Source organism: Arachis hypogaea, chromosome 17, assembly GCF_003086295.3.
Source record: "Arachis hypogaea cultivar Tifrunner chromosome 17, arahy.Tifrunner.gnm2.J5K5, whole genome shotgun sequence".
In the NCBI taxonomy this organism is placed as follows: domain Eukaryota; kingdom Viridiplantae; phylum Streptophyta; class Magnoliopsida; order Fabales; family Fabaceae; genus Arachis; species Arachis hypogaea.
Window position 1 is genome coordinate 15,418,605 of NC_092052.1, and position 16,451 is coordinate 15,435,055.

General features: G+C 38.9%; 1 protein-coding gene and 1 non-coding gene across 2 annotated transcripts; one reads left to right on the forward strand and one right to left on the reverse strand.

The window, feature by feature from the left end:
* Nucleotides 1-5,086: 5,086 nt before the first annotated feature.
* Nucleotides 5,087-5,194, reverse strand: LOC112768097 (small nucleolar RNA R71). Its single transcript, XR_003185535.1, has one exon. It is a non-coding gene; the product is annotated as a small nucleolar RNA R71 (small nucleolar RNA).
* Nucleotides 5,195-15,702: 10,508 nt separating this feature from the next.
* Nucleotides 15,703-16,176, forward strand: LOC140180500 (uncharacterized). The gene has a single exon (XM_072221710.1). It carries the CDS (start codon nucleotides 15,703-15,705, stop codon nucleotides 16,174-16,176), a length of 474 nt encoding a protein of 157 aa, XP_072077811.1.
* Nucleotides 16,177-16,451: the final 275 nt, after the last annotated feature.

Here is a 16,451-nt window from a genome sequence, read left to right on the forward strand (position 1 = left end):
AAGGAGACATGTTATTGATAATCTGAACAATCATAAAATTGATTCTTGAAGCATGAAAAAGCAGTGAAAAACACAAAGCTTGTGAAAAAATGTGGCAAAAAATAAAAAAAAAGAAAGAAAAAGAGAAAGCAAGCAGAAAAAACCAATAACCCTTTAAACTAAAAGGCAAAGGTAAAAAGGATCCAAGGCTTTGAGCATTAATGGATAGGAGAGCCCAAAGGAATAAAATCCGAGCCTAAGCGGCTAAATCAAGCTGTCCCTAACCATGTGCTTGTGGCGTGAAGGTGTCAAGTGAAAAGCTTGAGACTGAGCAGTTAAAGTCGTAGTCCAAAGAAAAAAGAGTGTGCTTAAGAGCTCTGGGCACCTCTAACTGGGGACTCTAGCAAAGCTGAGTCACGATCTGAAAAGGTTCACCCAGTTATGTGTCTGTGGCATTTATGTATCCGGTCGTAATACTGGAAAACAAAATGCTTAGGGTCACGACCAAGACTCATAAAGTAGTTGTGTTCAAGAATCAACATACTAAACTAGGAGAATCAATAACACTATCTGAATTCTGAGTTCCTATGGATGCCAATCATTCTGAACTTCAAAGGAAAAAGTGAGATGCCAAAACTGTTCAGAAGCAAAAAGCTACTAGTCCCGCTCATCTTATCAAAACTAATCTTCATTGATGTTTTTGGAGTTTATTGTATATTCTCTTCTTTTTATCCTATTTTGTTTTTAGTTGCTTGGGGACAAGCAATAATTTAAGTTTGGTGTTGTGATGAGCGGATAATTTATACCCTTTTTAGCATTGTTTTTAGGTAGTTTTAGTATATTTTACTTACTTTTTATTATATTTTTATTAGTTTTTATTCAAAAATCACATTTCTGGACTTTACTATGAGTTTGTGTGTTTTTCTGTAATTTCAGGTATTTTTTGGCTGAAATTGAGGGATGATGAGCGGATAATTTATACGCTTTTTGGCATTGATTTTAGTATGTTTTTAGTAGAATCTAGTTACTTTTAGGGATGTTTTTATTAGTTTTTATGATAAATTCACATTTCTGGACTTTACTATGAGTTTGTGTGTTTTTCTGTAATTTCAGGTATTTTCTGGCTGAAATTGAGGGACTTGAGCAAAAATCAGATTCAGAGATTGAAGAAGGACTGCTGATGCTGTTGGATTCTGACCTCCCTGCACTCAAAGTGGATTTTCTGAAGCTACAGAACTCAAAATGGCGCGCTTCCAGTTGCGTTGAAAAGTAGACATCCAGGGCTTTGCAGAAATATATAATAGTTCATACTTATTTCTCGAGTTTAGAGGATGCAAAAGGGCGTTGAACGCCAGTTCTACGCTGCAGTCTAGAGTTAAACGCCAGAAACACGTCACAAACCATAGTTGAACGCCAGAAACACGTTACAACCTGGCGTTCAACTCCAAAAGAAGTCTCTGCACGTGGAAAGCTAAAGCTCAGCCCAAGCACACACCAAGTGGGCCCCGGAAGTGGATTTATGCATCAATTACTTATTTCTGTAAACCCTAGTAACTAGTTTAGTATAAATAGAACTTTTTACTAGTCTTTTGGACATCTTATGATTGTTTAGTTCATCTTTGGGATCATAGAGATCACGTTTGGGGGCTGGCCTCTCGGCCATGTCTGAACCTTTATCACTTATGTATTTTCAACGGTAGAGTTTCTACACTCCATAGATTAAGGTGTGGAGCTCTGCTGTTCCTCATGAATTAATGCAAAGTACTACTATTTTTCTATTCAATTCAACTTATTCCGCTTCTAAGATATTCATTCGCACTTCAACCTGAATGTGATGAATGTGACAATCATCATCATTCCCCCATGAACGCGTGCCTGACAACCACTACCGTTGTACCTCAGATTGAATGAGTATCTCTTAGATCTCTTAATCAGAATCTTAGTGGTATAAGCTAGATTGATGGCGGCATTCATGAGAATCCGGAAAGTCTAAATCTTGTTTGTGGTATTCCGAGTAGTATTCAGGGATTTAATGACTGTGACGAGCTTCAAACTCGCGAGTGCTGGGCGTAGTGACAGACGCAAAAGGAGGGTGAATCCTATTCTAGTATGATCGAGAACCTCCAGATGATTAACCATGCAGTGATAGCGCATCGGACCATTTTCACATAGAGGATGGGATGTAGCCATTGACAACGGTGATGCCCTTACATAAAGCCAGCCATAGAAAGGAGTAGGATTGATTGGATGAAGACAGCAGGAAAAGCAGAAGTTCAAAGGAACAAACGAATCTCTATACGCTTATCTGAAATTCTCACCAATGATTTACATAAGTATTTCTATCTTTTCTGTTTATTTCTTTATTAATTAATATTCGAAAATTCCATATCCACTTAATATCCGCCTGACTGAGATTTACAAGATGACTATAGCTTGCTTCATACCAACAATCTCCGTGGGATCGACCCTTACTCACGTAAGGTTTATTACTTGGACGACCCAGTGCACTTGCTGGTTAGTTGTGCGAAGTTGTGAAGTTATGTTTGGACCATGGTTCTGTGCACCCATTTTTGGTGCCATTGCCAGGGAAAAGAACGAACAAATAATTTTACAAATTCAAAGATCTGAGTAAGAATTTCGCATACCAAGTTTTTGGCGCCGTTGCCGGGGATTGTTTGAGTATGAACAACTAACGGTTCATCTTGTTGCTCAGATTAGGTAATTTTATTTTAATTTTAAGTTTTTGTTTTTTTTTCTTTTAAATTTTTGAAAAAAAAATATATTTTAAATTATTTTATGTTCTTCAGAATTTTTAAGAATGAATTCTAGAGTTTCATGAAGCATGTTGAAGCCTGGCTGACTGTAAAGCCATGTCTAAATTCTTTTGGACTGAGGCTTCCAAACCATCAGCATAGAGGCAAGTTAATTTGATAAGTAATGAGCAGTATATTCTGATATTACATGCTGAAGCTTGGCTGGCCATTGGCCATGTCTAGTGTTTTGGACTGGAGCTTTCATTGAAAGCTTGGCTGGCTAGTGAGCCATGTCTAATTCCTGGACTAAAGCTTTAGACTAAGAATGCAAGATTCCTGGAATTCATATTAAAAATTTTGGAATCCTTATTTTTCTTTTTCAAATACTTTTCGAAAAACCAAAAAAAAATTTAGAAAATCATAAAATCAAAAAAAATATTTTTGTGTTTCTTGTTTGAGTCTTGTGTCATATTTTAAGTTTGGTGTCAATTGCATGTTTTCAAGTTTGCATAAAAATTTCGAAAAATTCATGCATTCATAGTGTTCTTCATGATCTTCAAGTTGTTCTTGGTAAGTCTTCTTGATTGATCTTGATGTTTTTCTTGTTTTGTGTCTTTTCTTGTTTTTCATATGCATTTTTCGTTTGTTAGATTCTAAAAATGAAAGATTTCTAAGTTTGGTGTCTTGCATGTGTGTCTTTTCTTAAAAATTTTCAAAAATATGTTCTTGGTGTTCATCATGATCTTCAAAGTGTTCTTGGTGTTCATCTAAATATTCATAGCATTCTTGCATGCATATATTGTTTTGATCTAAAATTTTCATGCATTGAGTCTTTTTCATGTTTTTCGCTTTCATTATTAAAATTTAAAAATAAAAAAATATCTTTCCTTTTTTCTCTCATAACTTTCGAAAATTAGATTTGACTTTTTCAAAAAATTTTAAATTTAATTGTTTCTTATTAGTCAAATCAAATTTTTAATTTAAAAATCTTATCTTTTTCAAATCGTTTTCAAAAATCATATCTTTTTCAATTTTCTTAATTAATTTCAAAAATTTTTAAAAAATATTTTTCAAAAATCTTTTTCTTATCTTTACCTCATGATTTTCGAAAATATCATCATAAATTAATGTTTTGATTCAAAAATTTCAAGTTTGTTACTTGCTTGTTAAGAAAGATTCAAACTTTAAGTTCTAGAATCATATCTTGTGATTTCTTGTGAATCAAGTCATTAATTGTGATTTTAAAATTCAATTATTTTTCAAAACTAATTTCAACCATATCTTTTCAAAAATATCTTTTATCTTATCTTTTTCAAATCATATCTTTTTAAAATTTTATCTTTTTCAAAAATTTGATTCTAAAATATCTTTTCTAACTTCCTATCTACTTATCTTTTTAAAATTGATTTTCAAATCTTATCTTTTTGTTTCAATTATATCTTTTTCAAAACTATCTAACTAATCCCCTCTCTCTTATTTTCGAAAATTCCCTCTCTCCTTTTTCAAAATTCCTTTTTAATTAACTAATTATTTTAATTTTAATTTAATTTCAACTTTAATTTTCGAAATTTAACTTTAAATTTTAATTTTTAATTTAATTAATTTCGAAATTCTCCCTCTCTCATCTCCTTCTATTTATTTATTCATCTACTAACACTTCCTCTCACCCAAATTCGAACCCCTTCTTCTATCTGTGTTCGAATTTTCTCTTCTTCCCTTCTTTACATTACATTCTTTTCTTCTTCTACTCACATAAGGGAACCTCTATACTGTGTAAAAAGGATCCCTATTATTATTTTTTCTGTTCCCTCCTTTTTCATATGAGCAGGAGCAAGGACAAGAACATTCTTGTTGAAGCTGATCCAGAACTTGAAAGGACTCTAAAAAGGAAACTAAGAGAAGCTAAATTACAACAATCCAGAGACAACCTTATTGAAAATTTCGAACAAGAAAAGGAGATGGCAGCCGAAAATAATAATAATGCAAGGAGAATGCTTGGTGACTTTACTGCACCAAATTTCAATTTACACGGAAGAAGCATCTCTATCCCTACCATTGGAGCAAACAATTTTGAGCTGAAACCTCAGCTAGTTTCTCTAATGCAACAAAACTGCAAGTTTCATGGACTTCCATCTGAAGATCCTTTTCAGTTCTTAACTGAATTCTTGCAGATATGTGATACTGTAAAGACTAATGGAGTAGATCCTGAAGTCTACAGGCTCATGCTTTTCCCTTTTGCTGTAAGAGACAGAGCTAGACTCTGGTTGGACTCTCAACCTAAGGATAGCCTGAACTCTTGGGATAAGCTGGTCACGGCTTTCTTAGCCAAGTTCTTTCCTCCTCAAAAGCTTAGCAAGCTTAGAGTGGATGTTCAAACCTTCAAACAAAAAGAAGGTGAGTCCCTTTATGAAGCTTGGGAGAGATACAAGCAACTGACCAAAAAGTGTCCTTCTGACATGCTTTCAGAATGGACCATTCTGGATATTTTCTATGATTGCCTGTCTGAATTAGCTAAGATGTCATTGGACACCTCTGCAGGTGGATCCATTCACCTAAAGAAAATGCCTGCAGAAGCTCAGGAACTCATTGACATGGTTGCTAATAACCAGTTCATGTACACTTCTGAGAGGAATCCTGTAAACAATGGGACGCCTCAGAAGAAGGGAGTTCTTGAAATTGATACTCTGAATACCATATTGGCTCAGAACAAAATATTGACTCAGCAAGTCAATATGATTTCTCAAAGTCTGAATGGAATGCAAGCTGCATCCAACAGTACTCAAGAGACGCCTTCTGAAGAAGAGGCTTATGATCCTGATAACCCTGCAATAGCAGAGGTAAATTACTTAGGTGAACCTTATGGAAACACCTATAACTCATCATGGAGAAATCATCCAAATTTCTCATGAAAGGATCAACAAAAGCCTCAACAAGGCTTTAATAATGGTGGAAGGAACAGGTTTTAACAATAGTAAACCTTTTCCATCATCCACTCAGCAAAAGACAGAGAACTCTGAACAAAATACCTCTAATTTAGCAAACTTAGTCTCTGATCTATCTAAGACCACTCTGAGTTTCATGAATGAAACAAGGTCCTCCATCAGAAATTTGGAGGCACAAGTGGGCCAGCTGAGTAAAAGGGTCACTGAAATTCCTCCTAGTATTCTCCCAAGCAATACAGAAGAAAATCCAAAAGGAGAATGCAAGGCCATTGATATAGCAATCATGGCCGAACCCATAAGAGAGGAGGAGGACGTGAATCCCAAGGAGGAAGACCTCCTGGGACGTCCAGTGATCAACAAGGAGTTTTCCTTTGAGGAACCAAAGGAGTCTGAGGCTCAACTAGAGACCATAGAGATTCCATTGAACCTCCTTATGCCATTCATGAGCTCTGATGAGTATTCTTCTTCTGAAGAGAATGAGGATGTTACTGAAGAGAAAGTTGCCAAGTACCTTGGTACAATCATGAAGCTGAATGCCAGTTTATTTGGTAATGAGACTTGGGAAGATGAATCTCCCTTGTTCACCAATGAACTGAGTGATCTGGAGCAACTGAGATTGCCTCAGAAGAAACAGGATCTTGGAAAGTTCCTAATACCTTGTACCATAGGCACCATGATCTTTAAGGCTCTGTGTGAGCTTGGTTCAGGGATAAACCTCATGACCCTCTCTGTAATAGAGAAACTGGGAATCTTTGGGGTGCAAGCTGTTAGAATCTCATTAGAGATGGCAGACAATTCAAGAAAACAGGCTTATGGACAAGTAGAGGACGTATTAGTAAAGGTTGAAGGACTTTACATCCCTATTGATTTCATAGTCCTAGATACTGGGAAGGATGAGGATGAATCCATCATCCTTGGAAGACCCTTCCTAGCCACAGCAAGAGCTATGATTGATGTGGACAGAGGAGAATTAATCCTTCAACTAAATGAGGACAACCTTGTGTTTAAAACTCAAGGATCTCTCTCTGCAACCATAGAGAGAAAGCATGAAAAGCTTCTCTCACTACAGAGTCAACAAGAGCCCCCACAGTCAAACTCTAAGTTTGGTGTTGGGAGACCACAACCAAACTCTAAGTTTGGTGTTGGAAAGTCTCAACAATGCTCTGAACATTTGTGAGGCTCCATGAGAGCCCAATGTCAAGCTAATGACATTAAAGAAGCGCTTGTTGGGAGGCAACCCAATTTTTATTTATCTAATTTTATTTTTTATTTTATTGTTCTTTCATGTTTTATTAGGTTCATGATCATGTGGAGTCACAAAAACTACACAAAAAAAAATCAGAATGAAAAATAGCATTGAAAAATAGAACACCCTAGAGGAGAGCTTACTGGCGTTTAAACGCCAGTAAGAAGCATCTGGTTGGCGTTCAACGCCAGAACAGAGCATGGTTCTGGCGTTGAACGCCCAAAACAATCAGCATCCTGGCGTTCAAACGCCAGAAATGCACAATGAGGAAAGCTGGCGCTGAACGCTAGTAAGAAGCATCTGGCTGGCGTTCAACGCCAGAAACATGCTGCATCTGGGCGCTGAATGCCCAGAACAAGCATCAATTCGGCGTTTAAACGCCAGAATTACATGCAAAGGCATTTTACATGCCTAATTGGTGCAGGGATGCAATTCCTTGACACCTCAGGATCTGTGGATCCCACAGGATCATCTCAGCATCTGTGGACCCCACAAGATCCCCACCTACCTCCACTCATACTCTTCCCTCTTCTCAATGTTCATCTACTCTTCCCCATAAACCTACCTCATAAACTCCACCTACCTTCAAAATTCAAAATCACTTTCCCACCCAAACCCACCCCATATGGCCGAACCTTACCCACCCTCCCTTCCCTATATAAAGCCTTCCATTCTTCTTCATTTTCACACAACATAACCCCCTCTTCTACACCTTGGCCGAATACACATCTCCCCTGCTCCTCCATATTTTCTTCTTCTTCTTCTCCTCTTCTTTCTTTTCTTGCTCGAGGGCGAGCAATATTCTAAGTTTGGTGTGGTAAAAGCATAAGCTTTTTTGTTTTTCCATTACCATTGATGGCACCTAAGACCGGAGAATCCTCTAGAAAAGGGAAAGGGAAGGCAAAAGCTTCCACCTCCGAGTCATGGGAGATGGAAAGATTCATCTCCAAAGCCCATCAAGACCACTTCTATGATGTTGTGGCCAAGAAGAAGGTGATCCCCGAGGTCCCTTTCAAACTCAAGAGAAATGAGTATCTGGAGATCCGACATGAAATCCAAAGAAGAGGTTGAGAAGTTCTAACAAACCCCATCCAACAAGTCGGCATCCTAATGGTTCAAGAGTTCTATACTAATGCATGGATCACTAGGAACCATGATCAAAGTAAGAACCCGAACCCAAAGAATTATATCACTATCGTTTGGGGGAAATACTTAGATTTTAGTCCGAAAAATGTGAGGTTGGCGTTCAACTTGCCAAACATGGAAGAGAACGCACGCCCCTACACAAGGAGAGTCAACTTTGATCAAAGGTTGGACCAAGTCCTCATGGACATATGTGTAGAAGGAGCTCAATGGAAGATTAACTCAAAAGGCAAACCGATTCAACTAAGAAGACTGGACCTTAAGCCTATAGCTAGAGGGTGGTTGGAGTTCATCCAACGCTCCATCATCCGCACTAGCAACCGATCTGAAGTTACTGTGGATCGGGCCATCATGATTCATAGCATCATGATTGGAAAGCAAGTAGAAGTTCATGAAATCATCTCCCTTGAACTCTAAAAAATAGCCAAAAAGCCCTCCCCCTTGGCAAGGCTAGCTTTTCCTCATCTCATTTGCCATCTATGTTACTCAGCTGGAGCTTTCATAGAAGGAGACATTCCCATTGAGGAAGAAAAGCCCATCACTAAGAAAAGGATGGAGCAAGCAAGAGAGCCCACTCATGGAGCCCAAGAAACGCATAAGGAAGCTCATCACCAAGAAATCCCTGAGATACCTCAAGGAATGCACTTTCCTCCACAGAATTTTTGGGAGCAAATCAACACCTCCCTAGAAGAACTGAGTTCCAACATGGGACAACTAAGGGTGGAACATCAAGAGCACTCCATCATCCTTCATGAAATTAGAGAAGATCAAAGAGCAATGAGGGAGGAGCAACAAAGACAAGGAAGAGACATAGAAGAGCTCAAGTACATCATTGGTTCCTCAAGAAGGAAACGCCACCATCACTAAGGTGGACTCATTCCTTGTTCTTATTTTTATCTGTTTTTCGTTTCTTTATGCTATATGTGTGTTTATGTTTTGTGTCTTATTACATGATCATTAGTATTTAGTAACTATGTCTTAAAGTTATGAATGTCCTATGAATCCATCACCTCTCTTAAATGAAAAATGTTTTTAATTCAAAAGAACAAGAAGTACATGAGTTTCGAATTTATCCTTGAACTTAGTTTAATTATATTGATGTGGTGACAACACTTTTTGTTTTCTGAATGAATGCTTGAACAGTGCATATGTCTTTTGAAGTTGTTGTTTAAGAATGTTAAATATGTTGGCTCTTGAAAGAATGATGACAAGGAGACATGTTATTTGATAATCTGAAAAATCATAAAATTGATTCTTGAAGCAAGAAAAAGCAGTGAATACAAAGCTTGCAGAAAAAAAAAAAAGAAGAGAGAAAAAGCAAGCAGAAAAAGCCAAAGCTCTTAAAACCAAAAGGAAAGAGCAAAAAGCTAAAAGCCCTTAAAACCAAAAGGCAAGGGTAATAAAAAGGATCCAAGGCTTTGAGCATCAGTGGATAGGAGGGCCTAAAGGAATAAAATCCTGGCCTAAGCAGCTAAACCAAGTTGTCCCTAACCATGTGCTTCTGGCGTGAAGGTGTCAAGTGAAAACTTGAGACTGAGCGGTTAAAGTTGAGGTCCAAAGCAAAAGAAGAGTGTGCTTAAGAACCCTGGACACCTCTAATTGGGGACTTTAGCAAAGCTGAGTCACAATCTGAAAAGGTTCACCCAATTATGTGTCTGTGGCATTTATGTATCCGGTGGTAATATTGGAAAACAAAGTGCTTAAGGCCACGGCCAAGACTCATAAAGTAGCTGTGTTCAAGAATCAACATACTGAACTAGGAGAATAAATAACACTATCTGAACTCTGAGTTCCTATAGATGCCAATCATTCCGAACTTCAATGGATAAAGTGAGATGCCAAAACTATTCAAGAGGCAAAAAGCTACAAGTCCCGCTCATCTGATTGGAGCTATGTTTCATTGATAGTTTGGAATTTATAGTATATTCTATTTTTTTTATCCTATTTGATTTTCAGTTACTTGGGGACAAGCAACAATTTAAGTTTGGTGTTGTGATGAGCGGATAATTTATACGCTTTTTGGCATTGTTTTTAGTATGTTTTTAGTAGAATCTAGTTACTTTTAGGGATGTTTTTATTAGTTTTTATGATAAATTCACATTTCTGGACTTTACTATGAGTTTGTGTGTTTTCTGTAATTTCAGGTGTTTTCTGGCTGAAATTGAGGGAGTTGAGCAAAAATCAGATTCAGAGGTTGAAGAAGGACTGCTGATGCTGTTGGATTCTGACCTCCCTGCACTCAAAGTGGATTTTCTGGAGCTACAGAACTCAAACTGGCACACTTCTAATTGCGTTGGAAAGTAGACATCCAGGGCTTTCCAGCAATATATAATAGTCCATACTTTGCTCGAGTTTAGATGACGCAAAAGGGCGTTGAACGCCAGTTCTACGCTGCGGTCTGGAGTTAAACGCCAGAAACACGTCACAAACCAGAGTTGAACGCCAGAAACACGTTACAACCTGGCGTTCAACTCCAAAAGAAGTCTCTGCACGTGGAAAGCTAAAGCTCAGCCCAAGCACACACCAAGTGGGCCCCGAAAGTGGATTTATGCATCAATTACTTATTTCTGTAAACCCTAGTAACTAGTTTAGTATAAATAGAACTTTTTACTAGTCTTTTGGACATCTTATGATTGTTTAGTTCATCTTTGGGATCATAGAGATCACGTTTGGGGGCTGGCCTCTCGGCCATGCCTGAACCTTTATCACTTATGTATTTTCAACGGTAGAGTTTCTACACTCCATAGATTAAGGTGTGGAGCTCTGCTGTTCCTCATGAATTAATGCAAAGTACTACTATTTTTCTATTCAATTCAACTTATTCCGCTTCTAAGATATTCATTCGCACTTCAACCTGAATGTGATGAACGTGACAATCATCATCATTCCCCCATGAACACGTGCCTGACAACCACTACCGTTCTACCTCAGATTGAATGAGTATCTCTTGGATCTCTTAATCAGAATCTTCGTGGTATAAGCTAGATTGATGGCGGCATTCATGAGAATCTGAAAAGTCTAAACCTTGTCTGTGGTATTCCGAGTAGGATTCAGGGATTGAATGACTGTGATGAGCTTCAAACTCACGAGTGCTGGGCGTAGTGACAGACGCAAAAGGAGGGTGAATCCTATTCTAGTATGATCGAGAACCTCCAGATGATTAGCCATGCAGTGACAACGCATCGGACCATTTTCACAGAGAGGATGGGATGTAGCCATTAACAACGATGATGCCCTTACATAAAGCCAGCCATGGAAAGGAGTAGGATTGATTGGATGAAGACAGCAGGAAAAGCAGAAGTTCAAAGGAACAAACGCATCTCTATACGCTTATCTGAAATTCTCACCAATGATTTACATAAGTATTTCTATCTTTTCTGTTTATTTCTTTATTAATTAATATTCGAAAATTCCATATCCACTTAATATCCGCCTGACTGAGATTTACAAGATGACTATAGCTTGCTTCATACCAACAATCTCCGTGGGATCGACCCTTACTCACGTAAGGTTTATTACTTGGACGACCCAGTGCACTTGCTGGTTAGATGTGCGAAGTTGTGAAGTTATGTTTGGACCACGGTTCTGTGCACCCGTTTTTGGTGCCATTGCCAGGGAAAAGAACGAACAAATAATTTTACAAATTCAAAGATCTGAGTAACAATTTCGCATACCAAGGGACCTGAGCAAAAATCTGATTTAGAAGCTGAGAAAGGACTGCAAATGCTGATGGATTCTGACCCTTTTGCACTCGAAATGGATTTTCTGGAGCTACAGAAGCCCAATTGGCGCGCTCTCAAATGCGTTAAAAATTAGACATCTTGGGCTTTCCAGCAATATATAATAGTCCATCTTTTTCCCGAGATTTGATGGCCCAAACTGACGTTAAACGCCAACTATAAACTTTCTGGCGTAAAACGCCAGAACTGGTATACTTTTTGGCATTAAACGCCCATTTTGGCACCCAGGGTGGCGTTTAACTCCAATGTAGGGGATATGCACGTGGAAGATTGAAAGCTCAGCCCAAACACTCACCAAGTGGGTCCCAGAAGTGAATTTCTGCACTATCTGCACTTAGTTACTCATTTTCTGTAAACCTAAGTTACTAGTTTAGTATAAAAACTACTTTTAGAGATTTATTTTGAAACTCATAGACATTTTTACATTCCATATTGTATCTTTGACGGCATGAGTCTCTAAACACCATAGGTGGGGGTGAGGAGCTCTGCTGTATTTCAATGGATTAATGCAATTACTATTGTTTTCTATTCAATCACGCTTGATTCCATTCTAAGAAACTCACGCGTACTTCAATCTGGAGAAGATGATGATCCGTGACACTCATCATTATTCTCACATTTATGAACACGTGCCTGAAAACCACTCCCATTCTATCTAAACTCAATGTAGTCATTGGGCGATAGCTTGAGTGCGTATCTCTTGGGTCTCTGATCCACGGACCGAGTCCGTGAGATCAGAACCTTCGTGGTAAAGGCTAGAACCAATTGGCAGCATTCCTGGGATCCGAAAAGTCTAAACCTTGTCTGTGGTGTTCCGAGTAGGATCTGGGAGGGGATGACTGTGAGGAGTTTCAAACTCACGAATGTTGGGCACAGTGACAGTGTGCAAAAGGATAGAGAGATCCTATTCCGACACTAGTGAGAACCGACAGATGATTAGCTGTGCAGTAGCTGTACCTGGTATTTTTCATCCGAGACGAGAAATTCGACAGTTGATTAGCCGTGCAGAGACCGTGCCTGGTATTTTTCGTCCGAGAGGATCATACAGCTTGCCATTGAAGGAAGCCATGCGTGTTTGGAGAAGAAGGCAGTAGGAAAGCAGAGATTCAGACGACAGAGCATCTCCAGAACCTCAACCTGTTCCTCATTACCGAATCACAAGTACCTTTTAATTCATGTTATTTACTTTTCATAATAAAATCATTTTTATCATTAATCTCCTGACTAAGATTTACAAGATAACCATAGCTTGCTTCAAGCCGACAATCTCCGTGGGATCGACCCTTACTCACGTAAGGTATTACTTGGACAACCCAGTGCACTTGCTGGTTAGTTGTGCGGAGTTGTGAAAAGTGTGATCACAATTTTGTGCACCAATAAGCGGATATTTTATACGCTTTTTGGCATCATTTTCATATAGTTTTTGTCATATTTTGTTTAAGTTTTATTATATTTTCATAGGTTTTAGTGCAAAATCCAAATTTTTGGATTCTACTTTGAGTTTGTGTATTTTATGATGATTTTAGGTATTTTCTGGCTGATATTGAAGAGTTTTGGCAAAGTCCGATTCAGAGGCAAGGAAAGCGTAGCAGAAGCTGTCAGGATCTGACCTCCGTACATTCAAACGAGCATTTCTGGAGCTACAGAGGTCCAAATGATGCGTTCTCAACGGCGTTGGAAAGATAACTTCTAGAGCATTCCAGAAATATATAATGGTTTATACTTTTCTTCAAAGAAGTATGCCCATTCTGGGCATTAAATGCCAAGGAGCTACCCCCTAGCTGGCGTTCAACGCCCTAAAGGAGCCCCAAAGCTAGTGTTGAACGCCAACCACCCCCCTAGTAGGCGTTCAATGGCCAAAACAAGCACAAGGCAGCACTAATCACTCCCCTTATAGGCGTTCAATGCCCATTCCTCCAAGTGGACGCCAAGCTCAGCCCAAGTACTCATCGCACCTCTAGTCTATTCTATCATAAATTTTTGTACTTCTTAGTTATTAGATTAGTATATATAGGAGAAGATCAACCATGTTTAGGATCTTCTTCCCCCACTTTTACTTTCAAACATTATTATACAGTATGAGCAACTGAACCTACTAGGTTAAGGTTAGGAGCTCTGATAATTCTTATGGACTAATAATATCATTGTTCTATTTCAATCTATGCTTGATTCCATTCTAAGATGTATCTTCGTTCTTCATCCTAATGAATTGAGAGTGTAACTTGACCGCCATCCCTATTCTACATGGGTTCTTGTGAGTCCTTGATGGGATAGTATTGAACCGCAACCGTTCTTATATCATTGATTTCACACCTATTCAATAACACTTTATTTATTCTATTTTTATGCGTTTTTCACAACAACGATCTTTTCTAATCGCCTGACTAAGATCCACAAGGTATCCATTGCTTGCTCAATCCGACAATCTCCATGGGATTCAACCCTCACTCACCTAAGGTATTACTTGGACGACCTGTTGCACTTGTCGGTTTATCCGTGCAAAACTTGCGGAGTTCAATTTCGTGCACCAACTACACCGGCCTCAACAAAGCTTGTCCAAAAGACCTATATCCCCTACCCAATATTGATGCTTTGGTGGATTCTTCCTCATGATACCAGTACCTATCATTCATGGATGCGTACTCGGGATACAATCAAATCCCGATGTATAAGTCGGATCAGGAGAAGACATCGTTCATCACGCCCAGAGCAAACTACTACTACATGGTCATGCCTTTTGGATTAAAAAATATAAGGGCCACATACCAAAGGTTGATGAATAAGATGTTTGCACCTCACCTCCGAAACTTAATGAAGGTATATGTGGATAACATGTTAGTAAAAACCAAGGATGAGGCCAACCTTCTATCCGACCTCTCACAAGTCTTCGACACCATAAGAAGACATGGGATGAGGCTAAATACCATCAAATGCACCTTCACAGTAGAGGCCGAAAAATTCCTAGGTTTTATGCTCACACAAAGGGAGATTGAGGCTAACCTTGATAAGTGTAGAGAAATCTTAGAGATGAGGAGTCCAACTTGTTTAAAAGAAGTCCAACAACTGAATGGCCGACTCGCAGCCTTGTCCAGATTTTTGGTAGGATCAGCCTTGAGATCCTTGCCACTTTTTTCACTACTTAGAAAAGGATGCCGATTTGAATAGACCTTTGAATACGAAGAGGCCTTTCAAGAATTTAAGAAATTCTTAAGTGAACCACCCATCCTTACCCGGCCACAAGCGGGACAAGAGTTGGTGTTGTACCTAGCTGTCGCTGAAAAGGCAGTAGCATCAGCATTGATACGGGAGGATGAGGTTGGACAACACCCAATTTATTTCACTAGCAAAGTCTTACAAGGGCCAGAGTTAAGGTTCCAAAAAATAGAAAAATTTGCATACGCCTTAATCATGGCATCTAAGAGACTCTGACCTTACATCCAAGCACACAACATAAGAGTCTGGACAAATCAACCCATGAAGCAGATACTCCAAAAGACCGACATAGCAGGTCGGATGGTGCAATGGGATATAGAGCTATCCGAGTTCAACCTAAGATACGAAACTCGGATAGCCATCAAAGCTCAATGCTTCACCGACTTTTTCGCAGAAATATACAGGCGATCAGATTAAGACCTCCACGACTTGGGAACTCTATGTAGATGGGTTCCAATAAGGTCAGAAGTAGAGCGGGCATAATACTGGTCAATAAAGAAGGAACTCAAATAGAAGTTTCTTTGAAATTTGAGTTTTCCGCTTCCAACAACCAGGTCGAGTATGAAGCCCTGATTGCAGGACTAAAACTTGCCAAAGAAGTAGGAGCGACCAAAGTAGTGATCTTCAGTGACTCCTATATAGTAACTTCACAAATCAATGAAGAATACTAAGTAAAAGACTCTAATATGAAGAGATACTTAGAGAAAATGCTTAAACATCTTCAACAATTTAAAGACACTGAAGTCCGACATATAATTCGGAAACTTAATAGCCAAGCAAATGCCCTTTTTAAATTGGCAAGTACCAAACCTGGGGGAAACAACAGAAGCCTGATACAAGAAACCCTCAAAGAACCCTCCGTTATCAAGTTAGATAATAAATTGGATGTTCTATCCATTTTCGGCTTAAACCTCGGATGGATGGTTCCCTTTATCGAATATCTAAAATTCGACATCCTTCCCGAGGAGCAAAAGGAAGCCAAGAGGGTTTGGAGGAAAGCCCAGAACTACACCTTGGTACAAAATGTTCTCTATAGAAGGAGAGTATCTGCACCTTTACTAAAATGTGTTCCGACTGATAGAACTGAAGAAGTCTTGGAGGAAGTACATAATGGCATCTGTGGAAACCACCTCGGGCACGGTCTCTGGCTAGAAAGGTAATCCGAGCTGGTTTCTTCTAGCCGACTTTGTAAAAGGATGCTACTGACTTTGTTAGAAAGTGTCCACCCTGCCAAATGCATGCCAACTTTTACATCGCTCCACCCGAAGAGGTCATCTGTATAACCTCTCAATGGCCTTTTGCGAAATAAGGGTTGGACCTACTCAGACCGTTCCCTCAAGCGCCTAGACATGTTAAATACCTAATTGTGGAAGTGGATTACTTTACTAAGTGGATAGAGCAGAGCTATTAATTACTATCACAGCTCAAAGAAGTC